Genomic DNA, 22690 nt, shown 5'->3' on the forward strand with positions numbered 1-22690 from the left:
TGCCATTTGCTCTGTTTTTGATCTGTTGGCTTCATCGACTATAATTCAGAATTTTGCATTTTCAATTTCATCACGAATTGCTCCTTTTACCCTGGCAGCATATATTGAGAGAATTTCTGAAAAATGAGCCATCCAATGACATCAATCGAACTATTTAATCTCAAGCGATTATTCAGAGATTCTTGTGAACTATGCTTTTCGATTAACCTCACAAGATTAATGAGATGACCTTGCAAGATCCCTGGCAGCGCTTTCAATCTTAATAAACTTCTCTTCATTTAATCTCTTCTTCCGGTTGAATATGCAACAAATATAGTTGGCTTCAAAACTAAAAATGATAGGTAAATGGAGGTAAGTGCCTAAAGCTTAATCGAAAAGCGGGTCCATCCTTAATCCGAAAAACCAACATAAGTATGAAATCACGGGCTCAAATGCAATGCCAGCCCACTCTAGCAAACTGTTTAACCACAAATATATATAACCTAGCAAACTGTTTATAAAACCACAAATATATAACCTAGCAAATATATTTGTGATTTATAAAACCACAAATATACCTAGCAAACCGTTTAACCACTTTGTTTTAATACATTCTGCACACTCTGGGTAAAGAGTCAAAGAAGTGAGTGTTTCTTCTCTGCCAGAACTTTTTGCGCAATGCTCTCTACATAGGAAACAGAATAATAAACCTAAAATTTTAGGGAAGTACGCGAACAAAGAAACTAATAGGAAACTGCTCTGCAGTAAATTGAAACGATCGCTGTGTTTAATACTACCCGTCAAGCTGGAGAATGGAGGTCCTGAACACCAACCTTGGACAACAGAAATGAGAAATGGGCGGCAGCTAGTCTTTTGTAAACACTTTGGCCAGCTAAGACTAGTGTGCATATAGGCAGTAGAGATAATACCAGCAACTAGAGAATAGTGTCTTTTCATATATATCTCCAGAAAAGCTCCACCTGCTCCAGATTCAAAGCCTGAAAGTCATATCAGCACCAGGATAAAAGCAGATAACAACAATGTTACCAGAATGCAATTCTCAGCTTTCGGATATTATAACATGTCATTTATATATGAAATCTGTTGAGTGAAATATTATGCAGTGCCATATATTTCTTAATCATTAGTACTTATACAAAACCATGTGTAACACTATATAATAGACACCAGTATACAGTGGAATAATACACTAGCCAACTTGCACCAAATATGTTATTCGAGCCACACTAATTTTTACTGAACAGAGTGTGTGTGTGTGTGTGTGTGTGTGTGTGTGTGTTGGGTGGGGGAGGGGGAGGGGGCTACAAAGCAAAGTAGAGCAAAGCTCCCGAAAGTCACATTAGTTTTTACTGAACTGTGTGTGTGCGCTACAAAACTGCTAGTAACATATAGAATCTCTAATGGAGATATTTGCTTCCATATTTCTACTCAGATGCAATAATTTATTTCTTCTTCAACAATGTTTCAAATATTAAATCATGCAGCAGTTAATAGATATACTATGCCAGGGCAGGGAATTACCTCACTGAACAGCCCTTCCTGCATCTGCAATCTCCCGGCTGACTGTTTCCAAAGTTTCAACATAATCACAGAATGTAGTCAAACACCTCAAAAATGGAGAGATCTTCAGTTCTTGTGTTTTAAGGTTATAAAAAAACAAATTTCTCTCATATGTTGTCATTATAAGAAGATCATCTGTCCAATATCCTACTGGCCGTGCAAGTCCATCAAACTGCTCAACAGTAAACCGCCTAGTCCAAGATGCCTGTTTCCCGTAGTCATCCATCACCCATATATCAAAGCTTGAGTTCAGAAAACTGAGGTGAGGAACAAGCAGTGAAAGTGAATCATTCAATGTATCGATTATCACTGGCTCTTCAAGAGGAATTTTAAAAGGATCCAGCCAAGAAAAAAAATTGAGTTGTTCTTCTTCGATGTCGAATGACACTACTGCTTTCGAAAGTCTATCCTCAATACCTGCGGAATCAGTAATCCAGTGAAATGCCTGTTTCAAAGGTCGGATGAAATAAGGAGAAGAGATACCGAAGAGTATCAATGGATCATTGAATTGAGAGGGCACTTGATCAGGCTCAGAACATGGAAGAGTTGTTACATCGTATACACTCCAGTCTTCGGTGGTCATCTTATACACCTCTACTGTTACTGAAGATTTCCCTTGATTAGGATAAGAAACAATCCTTACCACCTTATAATCATTGGTGTTGTGGCTGTAACCAAATGCAAGAGCAATAATATATGGATTTCTTGAAGAGTTAACATTTGGTTTCAAAACATAACGGTTTTCTCTGGTAATAGGATTCCAGATCAAAAAGTGACCTCCATTCTCATCACAAGGGGACTCAACTTCAGCACAAAAAAGACCATTGCAGCAACCTACAATTGAGATGTTGCATGAGAGAGGATTACTTGGCCTCACATACGAAAAAGTTACAGAATCATTTGTGTTCTTAAGAAGAATGTGCTCATATCCGCCTCCAATCCAATTACTTCCAAAAATGAAAGCTGAACAAAACTTGGTGGTATTTAAAGTGCTGGCGCGCTTGACATGAGTAGCTATAAGATTAGGACTTCTGGTCACTATGTTAAAGCGCTGGCACACGCGTCGGCAGCTCAGAAGTGATCTCGCTGGCAGTCTTGAGAGGATTTCTATGAGAAGCTCTTCCGGTAACTCAAATATTGATGTTGCCTCCCTTACAGATAATTGCAACTCCTTTACAGATAGTTGCAAGTCCCTCGTCATTGTCTTAATACAAGATGGTTGAAATGAGAAGTAGAAATACCTGGAGAAAGGAGAGAAAAAATGTTTTAGAAATGAGAAACAACCACATGCAATTAAAAGGACCAGAGGCTTTGACTGACACCATATCAGGATAAAAACAGGAAAAAGGAGTAACCATCCGTATCGTACTAGCAATAGAGTAACGGACACCCAGTAAGTTATATCGAAATATCTCAGATAGAGTTCCACAGCAAGAACAGATACACTAATAGGCTGACACCGAACAGAGTAATAAAATTAGAGTAACAATTGTAATTCAAATCAAAAACAGGAAGTAACCAGCACTTTCAAGTGAATGGACCAAGAGACTTTCACGGATTCCATATCAAGAGATAAATCGGAAACAAGTGTACACATCCAAAAGCAACAAGGTTCTCACATAATTTAACAAACTAAAACCTTTGAACTACTATTTGTTATTTTTTTAATTGCATAGCCTTGAATCTAAGTTATTTTCCATTTGTCATAAACACATATTCTATAATCAAATAATTATATACATGTATTGTGCTCCTTAATTAATGAATACTAGTTTAGAAAGACAATTAGAATCAGAATACGAAAATAAATAATTAAAATCCTGCTATATAAGTGCACACACTTCAATCTAAGGCCACAGATACACATCTTGGCGATGATGAACAAAACTAATTTGACATGACTTATCAGATAAACTTCTCTACTCTTACACTATTTCCCATACATATTAGCACAAACACACAATTACACACAGATACGATTAATATAAAATTACACAAGAAATAATATATAAACCAATAGAGAGTAAAAGGGTACCGGAAATGTAGAAGCTTGGAGCAGAAATTTGATTATTTATTATTTTTCCTTCACCGCTGCTCTGCTTGAGGCCTTTCGCTTCCTTCCTATTTTTCCAGATCTTAAACTTGATGGATCTCCACTTTTTGTCAAAACATATTCGGTAAGTTCATACTTATCCAGTTCTCTCACTTAACATTAACACATATGGTTTTCTTATATGTATACACATGGCAAGATGGACACTAATCTATTTTCTAGAAGGCCACGTAGCGCCCTTTATATTTTAATACATAAGGAACTATTTTCCTTATTTTTTATTCAGGTACCTAGTATTTCTCTTATCGACAACGCATGAGTAGGGCTTTAAATGGGCTGAGCCGAACCAAACTATAGAGTATGTTATATGAGTAGGGCTTTAAATGGGCCGAGCCAAACCACACTGTAGAGTGATCATGTATCGCTCATTAAAAAAGCATTCAATAGCAACAAGTTTCTCACATAATTTAACAACCCACAACCTTTCTTTTTATTATTTTTTACTCACATGGCCTTGAATATAACTTACTTGTCGTTGTCTTAAACACATATTCTAGAATCACATCTGTATTTAGCTACTTCATTAATGAATACTATTTTAGGAAGGCAATTAGAATCAGATAACAATATAAATAACTAAAATCCTGCTATATAATTAGTTAAAATGTCCACCACCATGTCCACAATATACAGATTACTATATGTTTTTACCAAATATGAAGACTAAACAAATAACCATGAGTCATAAAAGCTTTAGGATTTGGTTTAATGAAGGTTGATATAAATTTCTTACATTGAATCTCAAATATACCTTAAATCAAATATACAAATTTAGTCCCATATAAGTGCATATATTAATTAAGAACATCGTAACTGTTTTGGCTAACTTCTTGTAAATAACAGGAGACCCTCGAATTTCTTGAACTTAATTGCTTAGATAGCTTATTAAACCTAACAATACAAGCTCACACAAAGTTTTTAGACACAACACTTAAAACTAAGGCCAGTGATACACATACTTGGCTAAGAGGAACAAAATAATTTGAGATGACACTTATCACATATACGTCTCTATTCTTACACTACTTTCTCGTACATATTAGCACAAACACACAATTACACACAGATACGATTAATATAAAATTACACAAGAAATTAATATATGAACCAATAGAGAGTAAAAGGGTACCGTAAATGTAGAAGCTTGGAGCAGAAATTTTATTTATTTATTATTTTTCCTTCACCGCTGCTCTGCTTGAGGCCTTTCACTTCTTATTCTTCCTGATCTTAAACTTGATGGATCTCCACTTTTTGTCAAAACATATTCGGTAAGTTCACACTTATTAAGTTCTTTTAGTTGACATATATACAGATGGTTTTCTTATATGTATACACATGGCAGATGGACACTAATCTATTTTATAGAAGGCCACGTAGCGCACTTAGCATAAGGAACTTTTTTCCTTATTTTTTATTCGGGCACCTAGTGTTTCTCTCATCGCATTACAATGTATAGTTAAGTTATATGAGTAGGGCTTTAAATGGGCAACCGAACTAAATTGTAGAGTAATGATGTATCGCGCAATAAAAAAGCATCGAGTTTGAACTTGAACTCTATTTGAGCTTGGATTGAGCCAAACAAGAGAGTTTAGTTTGGTTCAGTAAAGAAAGAGATCTTCACAAAGGGTTCATGTTTTACAATCATGTGCTCGCAAACAACTCATTAACATAAACATCACTAACATATTTTCAATTTGTTGTAACAAATAAATAATAAATATTGCTCACGAAGCTCTCAACCTTAATTGTCACGAACAATTCATCAACATCACATGCATATTTGTAAATTTGTTGTAATGAATATATCATAAACATTTTCGCGAGCTTGTGCTCAAATCATAGGAATATTGCTTTTTGTATATTGTTAACAATGAAAATTGTCCATCACAACAATACAATATATATATAGGGTCGCGCTCAAAAGAGAACCACTCCTTAAAATAGAACCATAGAACCACTAGGGTTCTGCTGCAGAACCCTAAATTTTAAATAGATTTTTAGGATCTAAATTTAAATACATGTCTTTTTCATGTTTTTTCATCGTTGTGTGTGTTCAAAAATAATTTAAAAATATAATCCATAGATATTGACATTTTTTTGTGAAGTTCTGCTGCAGAACTCCAACTAATACTTAAAAGTTCTGCTGTAGAACCCTTACCTAATAAGGTAAGAGTTCTATGGTTCTCTCTCTAATGGTTCTCTCTGGAACATGACCCATATATTATCTAGTAAAAAAATAAGAAGCTTAAACTAATATAATAAGATAAGGGAACCAAGTATATTTTAATAATCGAGTATGAGCCTAATTATAACTACTAATGAAACCATATATCCAACTTGTTCACACATTTACTTATCGAACTTGTTTGCAAATGTCTACAAGCACATTCAATCGAACTAATTCACAAAATATGGAGCCAAATTCTATTGTGATCAAGTTCTGCTCATTTATAAATCGATCCCAAAAAATATGTTCAAGCTCAACTTATTTATAACTGCACTAAACTCTGAGTGAGCTTTTCCCAAACCAAACAACCAACCAAATCTAAATTATTAAAAGAACAATAACTGCAGGAAAAAAAACATGTATTGGTTGCTAGCCTATATAACATACACAATGTTGGAATACTTATCTGCTATGTGAATATATATATATATATATATATATATATATATATGGGTGAGGTTCAAGTCAGAACCTATACTAGAATTAGAACTTAGGACCGTAGACATCCGTTAGATTTATTCAAAATCTATGGCTATGATCTAAAGGGCATTTATATTAAATCATTTAATATCTTCCCTTATTAAAGCACACATTATGTTTTACATTATATTAGGTAATAAATTATATATCATATCTCACTATTTCAGGAAATATATCACATATGATATAATTATAGTATACTATTGCAGTATATCTAATTACTAGATAAAATAATCAACTCAATTCATAAATATGCTATAGTATACCATTGCAGTATATTTAAATTACAGATAAAATAATCAATTCACTAATAATTTCATTTTCGCTTATATCGTATTTCTGAATTGAATATATTATTTTATCTATTACTTACATATACTGCAATGGTATATACCATAGTTATGTTATTTTTGTATTAGTTCAACAATAGTATAAGAGTATAATTTATGACATACCGCAATAGTATTTTTTTTCATTTTAATCAATATATGTCATAAAAAGATATATTTCTTATATATTTTAAATATATAAAAAATGATATATCGAATATATTTGTATATTGTAATTTATATGTTCCTCAATAATAGTATGATATAATTAAAAACACATAGAAAATAATTTATTCACAAAATAGAGTATACTGCAGCAATATATAATAATTAAAATGAAAACTAAAACTAGTTATGGTAAGTAAGTCATTTTATTTAAAGTGATTAGTTAATGGTCATAAATATGTACATATTTAATGCATATAGTACTTCACAATTAAATGTAATTTCAATCTCAACCATATAATATACTCACATCTAATGGTACTCAGCGAGTTCTAAGTTCTAACAAGAACTTGGTTCTATCTCGAACCTGACCCATATATATATATATATATATATATATATATATATATATATATATATATATATATATATATATTACTCATGTGTATATATAAGTGCAAGCATAAGTATATGTGATGAAGAGTAATGTCAGAGAGAGTAAAACTTTGTATTACTGTAAGTTGCTATCAAGCTTGTGTGTTTGAGATACATTACTATGAACTAATATATAGCGTACAAAGCCTGTACAAAAAAGTTGTACCTTATTGAATATAACTAGTGAACTAACAACTACTTTATGGTTTAACTACTACTGCTCACTGCTTAGACTTTGTGAACATGAATGATAGTTGTAGACATATTTAACACTCCCCCTCAAGCTGAAGTCGTGTAAAAAATCAACTTGAGCATAAAATTTGCAAGGAGAATGAGATTTTTAAAAAAAGTTGAAGTATTGTCAGCACTGGATACAATTTGCAAACATACTCTGCCTTTTGCAACTTGTTGACACACTTTGCAAACAAACTTTGCCTTTTGCAACTTGTTGACGGGTAAAATCTCAATATGTTTAGTGCATTCATGGAAGACATCATTATGAGCAATGGTCGACTACACTTTTGATATCACAATAAGTGCCGGAGAATGTTTATTCTTATCCTTAAGTAACCATCTTAGCCAAATTAATTCTTGTGTGGTGTCAGCAAGAGCTCGATATTCTGACTCGGAAGTTGACTTAGAAGCAAGTGATTGTTTCTTACTACCTCAAGAGGTAAGAGAATCACCAAGAAAAAAACATAATCATGTAGTTGAACATCTAGTAAATGGCTCACCACCCCAATCAGCATCAGAGTAGGCATGTAACTCAAGTGAAGAGTTATATGAATAATGTTATCCATGAAAATAGGTGCCTTTGACCTAACGAAATATGTGAAGGACAACTGTATAGTGAGGAGTACGAGGAGCTGCCATAAATTGACTTATAATGTGACCAACATGGTGTTATGTCTGGACGAGTGGTAGTTCGATAAATTAAACTTCCAGCCTATTAAAGATATAATGTAGGATTGGAAAGTAATTTATCATCTTCAGCATTGAGTTTAGCCTCGTATTCTAGAGGTGTAGATGTAAACTTAGTGATACTAATTCCAGATTTCAACAAAAGATTAGATGCATACTTGACTTGTGAAAGAATGCAGACGTTAGTGACAGAAGAGACCTCAAGAAAACCCCAAAAGTAGCTCAATAAACCAAAATCTTTTATCTCAAATTGTTGACTGAGAAATTGTTAGAATTAAGAATCCCTATGATGTCATCTCTAGTAATGATCAGATCATCAAGAATTCCATTTTCTAATCGTCGAATAAAAAGGGCATTGATCACATGGAATAAAAAAAATCACAATTGTTGAATTATTGAGCTAAAATTTTTAAATTAAGCACGAGCTACTTGGGTAAGCCCATAAAGAGCTTGTTAGGCTTAAACACTTGATTTGGAGAGTGTGAAAAACTTGGAGGAGGTTTAGATACACTTCCTCATGTAGATCTCTATTCAGAAAAATATTTTTGACATCCACTTGCAACATGTCCTAATGTTTTGAAGCTCCAACGGCTAGTAAGCTTCGAACGGATGTGAGAAGAGCAACTGGTGCAGATGTTTCTTCATAGTCAATTCCATATTCTTGAGTAAAGCCTCTAGCAACTATACGAGCTTGGTATCTAGCAATGGACCCATCTGATTTTGAAGATCCGTTGTTTTTACGGGAGGTAAAGTAACCAAATTCCAAGTATGAGTTTGTCTAAGGCATGAAGTTTTTCCATTGCTTTGTGCCAAAGAGGGTTGACACTAGCCTTTTTATACGTTTGAGACTCATGTAACTATTGTATACCACCATAAACATAATAATCATTAAGTTGAACATAAGGTTTTCTTACCCAACTAAAGCGGTGAATGGGCTCATTTGGAAGAGTGGTAGGCTCAACATCAGATTTTTCAGACTAAACTTTTGTTGAAGGAATATTAGCAAATGAAGATGGTTGAATGAGCTCAATTGGAGAATTTGCTGAAATATGTAAGAAGATGCAAGTGAATCTATATTTTCATCTGTTGGATGTAGACCAACAAAAGGATACGTAAAATGAGGGATATTAGTGGAAGTGTCAATTTTAAACAATGAGAACATTTTGTGTTCCCAAATATCACATTTCGTGAAACTCGTAGTCGTTAAGAGATAGGATCCTAACAACATATCCAATAAAGCAACCAAGGCAGACAAATGGCTCTAGTTTGGTTCTTTCATATGATGGAATAAGAACTACAATAAGATGATAAAATAAGATACAATCCTGGTTTGGCTCTAGTTGTTTAAAAAAGTACACACATAACAGATACAGTGACATCTATAATGCTGCTTCTAATTACTAAATGTAGCCAAACGAGAAGTGTAATTCATGGATCATGGTAAGTGTAAAGTTGTGCGTATAACAAGGCCGAAGTAAGCTTACATTGATCCAACGTAAGAAGCTTGAGATCCACATTGATCCGACTTAAGAAGCTTCAAATCCAATTAAGTGGGTCCCGTCTATAAACTACAAGAACCAGACCCAAATGATCAAACTCAAATGATGGAGCTGGGGGAGAGTTGGACCAGACGTGTTTATCAATAGCTTAACCCACGACCCGCCCACATTTTATTCCTGTATTGTTTTACCCTTCCTGTGTCCATGGTTAGCAACACGCGTGGCAATATTAGACCCGACTTAGCAACCCGATACGAATTCCATCCGTAAAATATGAATTTGGATTGGAGTTTTTCGGGTTCGGGTTGACTTAAAATCAACTCGAACCCGACCCGAAACCCGAAATTGCCCGCCTTAGCAAGTACTTTACTATTTCGCACACACAAGTGATAAATTATTTTAATTTAAATAATTTCAATGATTTTCAATGTAAATGATAAATTTGAAGTTTCAATTAGATCAAGAAAAACTATTATATATTAAAAAAAAATCAATTATATACACGTTTAATTTTAATATGTCGCGGTTGAGGAAATTTCCGTCGCTGTTAGTTTAACTTTTCTTGAGGTTGGTTTGACCGTTTCAGGTATTTTTGTTTACATTTTGTAAAAGAGTCTAATTTGACAGGTTTAGATGCTGGAATTTACGATCCATTACTAAATAGCTTTCATTAACAGAATAAAAAATATATCATAATCAAACAAATATAGTATAACCTAGCAAACTGCTTAACTACTTGTTTAATACATTGTGCAAAACTCTGGTAAAAAGTCAAAAAGTAATTGTTTCTACTTTCTCATCTCCCAGAACCTTTTGTACAATGCTGTCTACATAGGAAAACAGAATAATAGACCTTGCATTTTTGGAAAGTTATAGAACAAAGAAACCACATAGGAAACTTGCTTAGCAGTAAATTGAAAAGATCGCAGTGTTGAATACTCCCCGTCAAGCTGGAGAATGGAGGTCCCGAACACCAACCTTGGACAACAGAAATGAGATATGGGCAGCAGCTAGTCCTTTGAACAGTTTGGCCAGCTGAAGACTAGTGTGCACATAGGCAGCAGAGATAATAACAGCAACTAGAGAATAGTGTCTTTATAAATCGGCAGAAAAGCTCCTCCTGCTCCAGATTCTATGCCTGAATGCCATATAAACACCGGGATTAAAGCAGATAACAATATCACCAGGATGCAATTTTCAGCTTTCAGATATTATAACATATGTCAGTGAGATATGAAATCTGTTTATTGTAAGATCAATATTACACATGCCAGATATTCCTAAATCCTTAGTACTATCTAATGAATTCACAAACTCATGTTAACACTTTATACCAGACGCTAGCCCACAACAGATTAACACACCAGTCAAATTGCACTAAATTTGTTATTCGAGCAAGCACTTACAAAAATACAAATCTAATCCAAATTTATATACGGTCACGAATACAAATCCAATCCAACTTTTTATTTCGGGACTGGTGACCTCTGACCTGACATACCTCTACCAATTTCACCATATAGGGGTGGTTTGGTTCGGCCTTTCTAGGTATCAGTTATGAGATCTGTTCATTTCAAACTCATACCTTGCGTTTTGTTGAGAAAGCTAATATAGAACTCATACCTCAAACCCCCAAGGTATGAGTTTTTGATACCAAGGGAGGAGTTGGGCATGAAACTTGGGTATGAGAAATCAAATTTTATTATTATTTTCATCATTATTTGTATAATTACATGTAAATAACTAAAAATATATAAAAATATATTAGTTGTATTAATTGAATCAATGATTCAATAATATTTTCGCTCAAATATATAGTTTATTCCAGTACTTAACCAATCACATGATATCAGGTTTGATGCCTCAACCCCACAGTAGTTAACCCGATTCCTCATTACAACACGATACCACTCAGCAGACCAAACTACTCCATAATAGTGTTTTTAACAAACATCATTTGTGCAAACAAGAAAGTGGGTATATAGCATGTCTTGTATATTGCATGTTGCTTATTGAAATTGAAGTGGTTAAGAAAATAACAAAACTAAAAGTCCTCCCAATTACAGAAGTAGCACATGTTACATTTGATTAATTCAGAAATAACTTAAGCTTTTCGACAGGGTAATGAGAAACAGTGGTTGTCCAATAACTAAAAAGACAGTTGAACATGTTACAGAGTCGATATTTTCCAAAAATTCACCAAAATTAGGACCATAACGTCTGTGTGTCTGTGCACACGAGCTTGAAGCAAAATCGAGTGAAGTTGCCAAAGCCACACGAATTTTTACAGAACAGAGTGTGTGCGTGTGAGTGTGTGTGTTGGGTGGATGGGGGAAGGGGGGGTTTCAAAGCAAAGCTCCCGTAAGCCACATTAGTTTTTACTGAACAGGGTGTGTGCGCTACAAATCAAAGGAGAGCAAAGCCCCCAAAAGCCACATTAGTTTTACTGAAAGTATGTCTGTGTGTGCTACAATCAGTGGCGGACCTACAGTCAATGTAGTGGAGGCATGGGCCCCCAGTGAACTTCTGGCCCAAACTCATATTTGTGATAAATTTAGCTACTGCCTTTACAAGTTTATGCTAATGGATAACTGGGCAAGCATGAATGAAAGAAAAGTAGCCAAGCTCTCGACTTTATAACTTGTTTTATGTCTACAACATATATGCACATCTTTTACTCAAATAATTTCAAGTCATTTAATATATCTTTTATTTTACTATATCATATTTTTAAAAAAAAAGAATTGTTGTGCCCCCATTGACATTTATTCCTGGGTCCGCCACTGGCTACAATGCAAAGTAGAGCAAAGCACCCAAAAGCCACATTACTTTTTCTGAACAGGGTGTGTGCGCTACAAAAGCAAAGCTATCTGCTTTCATGTTTCTGATTGGATGCTATAATTATTCATTCTTCAATAATGCTTCAGATATTAGATCATGCAGTGTTAATAGATATACTATGCCAGGGCAGGGAAGTACCTCACTGAACAGCCCTTCCTGCATCTGCAATCTCCCGGCTGACTGTTTCCAAAGTTTCAACATAATCACAGAATGTAGTGAAACACCTCAAAAACGGAGAGTTCTTCAGTTCTTGGGTTTTAAGGTTATAAAAAAAGAAATATCTCTCATATGTTGTCATTATAAGAAGATCATCTGTCCAATATCCTAGTGGTCGTGCAATTCCATCAAACCGCTCAACAGTAAACCGCCTAGTCCAAGACACCTGTTTCCCGTAGTCATCCATCACCCATATATCAAAGCTTGAGTTGAGAAAACTAGTGCGAGGAACAATCAGAGATAGTGAGTCATTTAATGTATCTATAACCACTGGCTCTTCTAGAGGAATTTTAAAAGGATCCAGCCATGAAAAAAAATTTAATTGTTCTTCTTCAATGTCGAATGAAACTACTGCTTTCGAAAGTCTATCTTCAATACCAGCAGAATCAGTAACCCAATGAAATGCCTGTTTCAAAGGTCGGATGAAAAAAGGAACAGAGATATCAAAGAGTATCAATGGATCATTGAAACACGGGGGCACTTGATCAGGCTCATGACATGGAAGAGTTGTTACATCAAATACACTCCAGTCTCCGGTGGTCACCTTGTACACCTCGACAGTTACCGAAGACTTCCCTAGTTTAGGATAAGAAACAATCCTTACCAGCTTATAACCATTGATCTTGTGGCTGAAACCAAATGCAAGAGCAATGATATATGGATTTCTTGAAGAGTTAACTGGTTTCTGAACAAACAAATTTTCTCGGGTAATAGGATTCCAGATCAAAAAGTGACTTCCATTCTCAACACAAGGGGACTCAACTTCAGCACAAAAAAGACCATTGCAGCAACCTACAATTGAGATGTTGCATGAGACAGGATTACTTGGCCTCACATACGAAAAAGTTACAGAATCATTTGTGTTCTTCAGAAGAATGTGCTCATATAAGCCTCCAATCAAATCACTTCCAAAAATGAAAGCTGAACAAAACTTGGTGGTATTTAAAGTGCTGGCACGCTTGACATGAGAAGCTATAAAATTAGAATTTCTGGTCACTATGTTAAAGCGCTTGCACACACATCGGCAGCTCAGAAGTGATCTTGCTGGTAGTCTTGAGAGGATTTCCTTAAGAAGCTCTTCCGGTAACTCAAATATTGATGTTGCCTCCCTCACAGATAAGTTCAATTCCTTTACAGATAGTTGCAAGTCCCTCGTCATTGTCTTAATACAAACTGGTTAAAATGAGAAGTAAAAATACCTGGAGAAAGGAGAGAAAAATTGTTTTAGATATGAGAAGCATCAAACACATGCAATTAAAAGCTTTGACCGATACCATATCAGGATAAAAACAGGAAAAAGGAGTAACCATCCATATCCTACTAGGTAGAGTAACAGACACCCAGTAAGTTATATCGAAATATCTCAGATGTAGAGTTCCACAGCAAGAATAGACACACTAATAGGCTGACACCGAACAGAGTACTAATATTAGAGTAACAATTGTAATTCATGTCAAGAGAAAAATCGGAAACAAGTGTACACATCCAATAGCAACAAGGTTCTCACACAATTTAACAAACTAAAACCTTTGGAAAACTATCTGTTATTTTTTACTTGCATAGCCTTGAATCTAACTTATTTTCCATTTGTCTTAAACACATATTCTAGAATCAAATATATTATATACATGTATTGTGCTCCTTAATTAATGACTACTAGTTTAGAAAGACAATTAGAATCAGATAACAAAAATAAATAATTAAAATCCTGCTATATAATTAGACACAGTATCCACCACCATGTCCAAAATATACAAATTATTATTTTTTTACCAAATATGAAGACTAAACAAATAACGAGGAGTCATAAAAGCTTTAAGATTTGGCCTAACGAGGGTTGATATAAATTTCTTATACTGATTCTCGTAAATATACCTGAAATCAAATATACAAATTTTTAGTCCCATATATATATGTATATTTGCATATTTGCTAAGAACATCATATCTATTTTGGCTAATTTCTTGTGCATAACAGGAGACCCACGAATTTCTTGAATTTAATTGCTTAATTATCTTATTAAATCTATCAATACAAGTGCACACACTTCAATCTAAGGCCACAAATACACATACTTGGCAATGATGAACAAGACTAATTTGAGATGACTTATCACATAAATTTCTCTACTCTTACACTATTTTCCCTACATATTAGCACAAACACACAATTACACACAGATACGATTAATATAAAATTACACAAGAATTAATATGTAAACCAATAGAGAGTAAGGGTACCGGAAATGTAGAAGCTTGGAGCAGAAATTTGATTATTTATTATTTTTCCTTCACCGCTGCTCTGCTTGAGGCCTTTCGCTTCCTTCCTATTTTTCCAGATCTAAACTTGATGGATCTCCACTTTTTGTCAAAACATATTCGGTAAGTTCATACTTATCCAGTTCTCTTACTTAACATTAACACATATGGTTTTCTTATATGTATACACATGGCAGGATGGACACTAATCTATTTTCTAGAAGGCCACGTAGCGCCCTTAATATTTTAATACATAAGGAACTATTTTCCTTATTTTTTATTCAGGTACCTAGTCTTTCTCTTATCGACAACGCATGGTTAAGTTATATGGGTAGGGCTTTAAATGGGCTGAGCCGAACCAAACTATAGAGTACGTTATATGAGTAGGGCTTTAAAAGGGCCGAGCCGAACTACACTGTAGAGTGATCATGTATCGCTCATTAAAAAAGCATCGAGTTCGAACTTGAATTTTATTCGAGCTTGGATCAAGCCAAAAAAAATGGTTAGTGTTGGTTCATTAAAGAGAAGTGTTCACAAAGTGGTTCATGTCTCACAAGCTTGGAGCTTTAAGGCCGATTCCACTTAGGTGCCCACTTAATGCGTTTTTTACAACACTGTTTCAAACCAAACACCCAAACATAGAGCGTATCAGCTAATCTATAGACCTATTAATATGAATAGCTTAAGAAAAAACTAAAGCCGCTCAGACCATTGTCAAATATAGGATCTTTTACCATAATTACTACTTATCGCCACTTTTTAGTTTCACTTGTCAACTTAATCTAACACCAAAATGATATGCGTTTTTAAAAATATCTTGTAAAAAGTGTTATCTTGCAAAATATGTCTCACAAATATCATTAATTCGATAAAATCTTACAAATCTCATACACAAGTAAAATATGTATGTTCACAAACTAAGCATGTTTTATAGAATAATACATTTCTCAATGTTCTACTTGTAAAGCGTACAGGATCCGCAATATTTTCAATAACATAGTGTTGTTTGTAGAACATCATTCGAAAATAATATGTTTTGCAATATTTTAAGCTATATTTTACTTGTGGAAAATATATGGACTCGAGGGACCAGAGGCGGGTCTACCCTGGAGCTCTTGGGGGGACATGACACCACATTATTTTTTCACCTTTTTTATACAAATATCTGCATATATCTTATGAATATTATTGAAGAGTGGCTAAACCTCTACCATTTCATTCTCATTGTACACATAATTCGATATTAGAAGAGTCTCATTGTAATAACTGCATGTTTAAGAGATAAATTGCTTGCTTCTTAATGAACATTTGATTTCATCTTCTTGCATTATATGTTAAATTTTTTTGTACCCCCTAACATAAAACATCCTACATAAAGTAATTGTCAGTGTGCCCATAGCGGCATACTAGAAATACCCGTAATAATTGAATGAATACTGCAAACTATGGGGAGGTGGCATCGGAGTGGTGCATCGCAGATGCTTTACCTGGAATATTTATAATCTGAAAAACTAAAATCACTGGAAAAGAAAACCGGCGATACAAAATAAAATTGCTTACTTGATTATATATTCACAGAGCATGTGCGTATATAATGAAATCATGAGTCATCAGCATATTTCTTCATCCGCCTGGTACTTGCAATTTGAATATCTCTGAGAATTGAAGGGCGCTGTCCAACTCCAATGATGGGGGCTGCAGAACGGGACCGACGCGTGTGATCTATATTTGGCCTCAACGTTTTCCCGATTGCTTAACCCTTAAACTGAAGCCCACTTAATTTTAAATATTTTCATTTTTTTAATAATTTAATAATTATCTCTTAGTTGAGAGGTAAAAATTGGATTGGGACTATTTATTAAATAATATATGTATATACATATTATGGAAGTGAAAATGGTTTGGAAAACAATATTGAAAATTTGAAATATCAGAATATTTTATTTTTTTACTTTTAATTTTGTGAAAAAAGGTCTCTTGTTTGGTAGAATATGTGGTCGTTTGACGAGTTTAAAATAAATGTTTATTTTTTAAAATAAAAAAGTGAAGTTGAAAAAAACAAGTTAAGATTTATAAGTGATTAAAGTGTTATGGAAATAAGTAGAAGCTGCGGAAAAAAACCAAGGGGCCGTTTAGGCAACTTTAAAAAAAGTGATTATTTGTTTAAAGTAAAAAAGTGCATTAGATGTGGCGAAAAAAAAAGTGCATTAGAAGTGAGAAGTAAATAAGTCAATAAAGTGTTTGGAAAAGAAGCAGAAACCCTGAGAGAGAAGCTAGCATTCTCAGTTTACACAAACGGGTCAAGAAAAACAAAAGTCGGAAGCAGAAGCTGCTTCTTACAAACAAACATGCCCGTATTTCCAACTTCTTTTAAGTGTTTTTTGACTTTTGACGCAAACGGTACGAATAAGTGATTCTAACTTATAAACACATAAGTCGGACGAACCAAACACCCCATATATTTAAAAATTATAATTAACTTTTCCGATTTCAGACTTTATTGTAAGTAAATTTCTTAACACTTTTTAATTTAATATATCAAAAGTTTAACTTCTTAACATCAAATAAGTTGAAAGAAAGTTTTTAATGGGCGGGAAAGATCTAAACTTTTTGAATTTCAAATATAAAAATAATCATCATTTTTTTTAAAACTAAATTATGATAAAAAATCAAGATCGCTGCAATGAAAAATATCTTTTATTATTGATAAAAGATGAGTTTTCCTTCTCTTTATTTGTTGGGAAAAGACGAGTTTCTCTTATATTTATACGAAATAAAAGTATTTTTAAAATAATATTTTTTAACTACAGTTGACCATTTGACTATTGATAGAATTAAATAAAATAAAATATCATATTAAAAAGGATTTCTAAGTGCATTTGTTTTTATGTTTATTTATACCAATATCAAAATAATCACTATGGAATTACACTTTCATTTTTCTTATCTTTTTTTAATTTATTTGATATAAGTTGTCAAAATAAATATATACTCACTCCTATGCTAATATTTTCACACAACATGTTACATATTGTCATGTTGAGTTAAGTTCTATGGAGTACACAAAAACATTGGAGTATTAGAGTACAAGTCTTAATTTTTTAGTTTAATCATAAATAATATATTTGATTATACAAATTTATATACAATCTATCATTTATAAGTTGTCTTGCACATAATTGTCTATCAATCTTTAATTATCTTTCAACTTTAACAAGTATTAACATTATTGTTCTGCTTATTAGTTATATTGCAGAACATAGAGTCCTGTAATTTATAAAAGTCATTATTCTACCTTTTGATTACAATGTTTATGTTGTGTAGAACATAATGTGCAGGTTATTAAATGTTTCTGAATATTATTGAACAAAAAAATTGAAATTTAGATGATAGATTACATTTTATCCAACTTTGTACTCCAATACTCCAATATATTGTGTACTCCATTGAACTTTACTCATGTTATATATTAATTATATTCATTGAATATTTATTTATACATTAAATATATAATATTTTTAATAAATATTTTACCTAGTATCGTTAAAATATAGTCATTTGCATGCTCTTTAAATGTGAACGAAAACTTTTTATATCATTCTTTTAATCATATCAAACAAAATGCGTATTATTCAAAATCGCTATTTAAGAGAGATATTCATTGTAACTAATTTATACAAACGAAAAAGAAAAAATTGCTGATGACGATTTCTTTTTTTATTTAAGACAGATTGAGTGTACATGTTTGATGGGTAAGACCTGTTTGGAAACGAGAACTAACTCCTGCTTCTGGCTTCTGCTTTTCTTAACCCGTTTGTATAAAGAAGTAGAAGCACTTTTAAGAAGCTGAGAATGCTAGTTTCTCTCTCACAGCTTATGCTTCTTTTCCAAACATTTTATTAACTTATTTACTTCTCATTTCTACTCCACTTCTATATTATAAGCAAGAAGTCACTTTTTTTAAGCTAACCCAATCGGCCCCTAAAACTTAAGAGAGCTCCTGTCCCCTCCACCCTGATGAAATCGAATATCTTTTGCATTTACTAAATTAGCTCAGACCCAGGTGTCCTAAATTAGCTCGTTGCAAAGCATGCAATCAGAGGTTACGGAACATGTTTCCATGTCAAAATACAGGTCTTCAATGTGCATTTAGCCTGCCGGGCGACCACTTATTGGATTTCTGAACGTCGTATAACTAGTTATTTGTTGACAACCGGAGATAAACCCGACTATCCAAGCGTGTTCAAATGGAACAAGATCTTGATATCATGAAAATTGAAGTATGATATAACGCTAGATCAGTATAAAAATGAATAATTTAATAATATATATTCAACAAAAATGAGACCACATTCTCATCTAATTATCGAAACTTTGTGATATAAGAAAATTAGAAAACCTGTTTGAGTGGCAAAAAATGAGCACTCCACGTCCAACTTGTTATTTACGTGAACTTTCAGCTCAACTACTATTATAAATGTTTCTAATTTTGTAAGCCCAAACTTTACCCAAAAATAGAGCCACAAACTTAAAGGCTTAACTGAAAATAGAGCCACGAAATCAAAGTAGTTCAGAAGATGATTACAAAATAAATGAGCGAGCAAGCTGCAAATTCTCTTTCAAACATGTGAATATATTTATTCGTACCAATTTGTTTCATTCATGTGCGAAGATAGAGATGTGGCACAACTTCATAACCACAATTACAAATTTCAACTCGTAACCTAACTTGCTTACAAAATTAAGCAAGCAATGTGTTCGTAGTTCACGGCAAAGAAAATTATATGCGGTAATAAAAGTGTGCTATCAAATTCAAAGTAGGGTAAGGAAAATCTTTTGACCAACAATTGGCAACAAAACAAGAAGCAGCTAGTCATCAAGGTTAGTATAGAATAAAGCCTTACTCTAATTTTATTGTTTCTGAGGTCGGTGAAAAATTAGATAATTTTTGTGAACCAAACATGTAATAAAGGTGTTATAAAATAAAAATAAAGTCAAAATAAATGAAACAGAATATAATGAATGTATATAATTGGTCACAGAAATATCTATACGGAACCATTTTCACTTTCCCGAAATCTGAACCTATTTGCGGGTCTTTTTTTTTTTTAACAATTTTTAAATAATAATTTTTTTATTATAACTAATATGAAGAAAACTTATCTATGAAATTTTGCATGTTGAGTCCTTGTGAAGTTAGTTCTGGAGTAAATTTTCTCTTTGGATAGACTGAACTAGTGGACTATTTAATAGAAATCGGTCGTAGATTGTCCACAAAAATCTAAAATTGGTTATGGAATCTCAACTACTCAAACCTCTCATTTTCCCACCCTCAACTGCCACTACATTTCAACATAATTATGCTTATAACAAAAGTAGGCTAATTAATTCAATGTATTCAAGACTACAATAACTATAGCTTCATATAATTTCCATGCATAATTAAAAAAAAATACTAAAAGTTTCTTCTCTATATAAAGCCTCTTGATCCAACTCTGTCCATAACATAACTCAATTCACACAACGAAACCAGGCCTAAAGCTCTCACTGCTAAGCATTTTTCTCTTCTGTCATGGCTGCTCACCGCCATTTCGAGCCTATCACGAAATGTAACACAGCTGGGAGATCGAATCAGACTGTCGCAGCTGATCTCGATGGCACGCTTCTCGTGTCCAGAAGTGCTTTTCCTTACTACATGCTTGTTGCATTAGAAGCCGGGAGCATTTTTCGTGCCATTTTGCTTTTGCTATCGGTTCCGTTTGTTTATGTGACGTACTTGTTTATCTCAGAAAGTGTTGCGATAAATGTATTTATTTTCATTTCTGTTTCGGGCTTGAAAATTGGAGACATTGAGCTGGTGTCACGTTCCGTGTTGCCTAAGTTTTATGCTGAAGATGTTCATCCGGATACTTGGGAAGTATTTAATTCATTCGGGAAGAGGTATATTGTCACGGCGAATCCAAGAATTATGGTGGAGCCGTTTGTGACGAATTTTCTAGGGGCTGATAAGGTTCTGGGGACAGAATTGGAAGTTTCTAAATCTGGGAGAGCTACTGGATTTGTTAAGAAGCCAGGGGTTCTGGTTGGTGAACATAAAAAAGCTGCTATTCTCAAAGAATTCGGCACAAATGTTCCAGATTTAGGCCTCGGGGATCGTGAAACGGACCATGATTTCATGTCTGTTTGCAAGGTACAATCACTTCTTGTCTGCGTTTATTTTCTCACTTATAAGCCAGAATTCCTTACCAAAAGTGCCTTTCCGCCTACTCTGTTCTTCAGATGCTAAAGAGAGTAGTAGCTTGTTTTAATTTCCTGATTAAAATTTAAGTAGTATAAATCCAACATGTAGGTATCATGTTCAACCACTCGTTCATTCAATCAGAGTCTTGGATTGTGAATGAATATATAATATTGACCTCATCAAATGTGTATGAAAACGCTACTATCTGATTTTTCTCCCTACTCTACATTTATTAGCAATTATTAAAAAAATTATATGATGTTTACATTAGTCGAAATGACTATAGAATTTATTGGTAAATGCAGGAAGGTTTCATGGTTCCAAGAACGCGACGTGAGCCACTACCAAGAAACAAGCTGTTAAGGCCAGTGATCTTCCACGAGGGTCGTCTGGTTCAAAGGCCTACACCATTTGTGGCATTACTGACATTCTTATGGATGCCATTAGGCATCATTTTGTCAGTTGTTAGAGTTTATGTCAATATCTGGTTACCAGAAAAAATTGTCAGGTACAACTATAAAATCCTGGGGATCAATCTAGTCGTTAAAGGCAATCCTCCTCCTGCCCCTCGAAATGGCCAGAGCGGGGTTCTCTTTGTTTGTAACCACCGGACTGTAGTGGACCCTGTCATCACAGCCGTGGCACTAGGAAGAAAAATCAGTTGTGTCACATATAGCATAAGCAAATTCTCTGAAATGATTTCTCCTATTAAAGCGGTTGCATTATCAAGAGACCGCGAAAGAGATGCCTCAAATATAAAGAAGTTACTTGAGGAAGGTGACTTGGTCATATGTCCTGAAGGCACAACTTGCCGCGAACCATTTCTACTGAGGTTTAGTGCATTATTTGCAGAGCTGACAGATAGAATTGTCCCGGTGGCCATCAATACAAAGCAGAGCCTGTTTTATGGAACGACGACTAGGGGTTACAAGTGTCTCGACCCATATTTTACCTTCATGAATCCTAGGCCAACATACGAGATCACGTTCTTGAATCAATTGCCATCAGAGCTGACAGTGAAATCTGAGAAATCATCAATAGAAGTTGCGAATTATATTCAAAGGGTGATGGCCGGATCATTAGGATTTGAATGCACAAGTTTAACTAGGAAGGATAAGTATGCTATGATGGCTGGAACTGATGGAGTTGTTCGAACAAGATGAGGATTTGATGCCTAGATTGCAATTACTATTATTTTCTGTATCTTTTTCCTTGATTGAAGAAAATAAGGTTTACAACAAGTTTATATTTGTAATTTTTATATTTTTGCATAGGAAAATTGAACACTTGTGCAAATAGAAGGGCTTGAGAGTTGTAAAGATTTGTTACACAAAATAACTTTCTTTTTACAGATGTAAAGCTGCGGCAACATATTGGTATGCATTATTAGTGCTTTTCAGCTCCA

General features: G+C 33.9%; 3 protein-coding genes across 11 annotated transcripts; 1 reads left to right on the forward strand and 2 right to left on the reverse strand.

Moving 5' to 3' along the window:
• Positions 1-412: 412 nt before the first annotated feature.
• On the reverse strand, positions 413-9905 carry LOC108222920 (F-box/kelch-repeat protein At3g23880-like). Of its 5 annotated transcripts, XM_017396898.2 has the most exons (5): positions 9715-9903; positions 4803-4920; positions 3596-3716; positions 1522-2801; positions 413-977 (listed from the first exon to the last, which is right to left on the reverse strand). In XM_017396898.2, exon 4 carries the CDS (start codon positions 2759-2761, stop codon positions 1523-1525), a length of 1239 nt encoding a protein of 412 aa, XP_017252387.1. In that variant the 5' UTR covers positions 2762-2801; positions 3596-3716; positions 4803-4920; positions 9715-9903; the 3' UTR covers positions 413-977; position 1522. The 5 variants fall into 5 exon arrangements, with proteins under 5 accessions (XP_017252387.1, XP_017252388.1, XP_063949445.1 ...); XM_017396899.2 differs by lacking the exon at positions 4803-4920; XM_064093375.1 differs by lacking the exon at positions 9715-9903 and having other exon boundaries at positions 4803-6666.
• Positions 9906-10382: 477 nt separating this feature from the next.
• On the reverse strand, positions 10383-16806 carry LOC108222921 (putative F-box protein At3g25460). Of its 5 annotated transcripts, XM_017396904.2 has the most exons (5): positions 16605-16806; positions 16461-16531; positions 15027-15146; positions 12709-13985; positions 10383-10867 (listed from the first exon to the last, which is right to left on the reverse strand). In XM_017396904.2, the coding sequence occupies exon 4, from the start codon at positions 13943-13945 to the stop codon at positions 12710-12712; it is 1236 nt and encodes a 411-aa protein (XP_017252393.1). In that variant the 5' UTR covers positions 13946-13985; positions 15027-15146; positions 16461-16531; positions 16605-16806; the 3' UTR covers positions 10383-10867; position 12709. The 5 variants fall into 5 exon arrangements, with proteins under 5 accessions (XP_017252393.1, XP_017252390.1, XP_017252391.1 ...); XM_017396901.2 differs by lacking the exon at positions 16461-16531; XM_017396902.2 differs by having other exon boundaries at positions 15027-16531; positions 16605-16805.
• Positions 16807-20530: 3724 nt separating this feature from the next.
• LOC108221060 (glycerol-3-phosphate 2-O-acyltransferase 6) lies at positions 20531-22690 on the forward strand. The gene is made up of 2 exons (XM_017394961.2): positions 20531-21234; positions 21591-22690. Exons 1-2 carry the CDS (start codon positions 20617-20619, stop codon positions 22446-22448), a joined length of 1476 nt encoding a protein of 491 aa, XP_017250450.1. The 5' UTR covers positions 20531-20616; the 3' UTR covers positions 22449-22690.

Source organism: Daucus carota, chromosome 5 (genome assembly GCF_001625215.2).
Source record: "Daucus carota subsp. sativus chromosome 5, DH1 v3.0, whole genome shotgun sequence".
Taxonomy (NCBI): Eukaryota; Viridiplantae; Streptophyta; class Magnoliopsida; order Apiales; family Apiaceae; genus Daucus; species Daucus carota.

What these genes read in the sequence shown, in the direction of transcription:
- LOC108222921 (XM_017396905.2), bottom strand. Translation starts at nt 13,945, where the DNA reads ATGACGAGGGACTTGCAACTATCTGTAAAGGAATTGAACTTATCTGTG.
- LOC108221060 (XM_017394961.2), top strand. Translation starts at nt 20,617, where the DNA reads ATGGCTGCTCACCGCCATTTCGAGCCTATCACGAAATGTAACACAGCT. An exon ending in ATTTCATGTCTGTTTGCAAG is followed by an intron (nt 21,235 to 21,590) that starts GTACAATCACTT and finishes TGGTAAATGCAG; the next exon opens with GAAGGTTTCATGGTTCCAAG.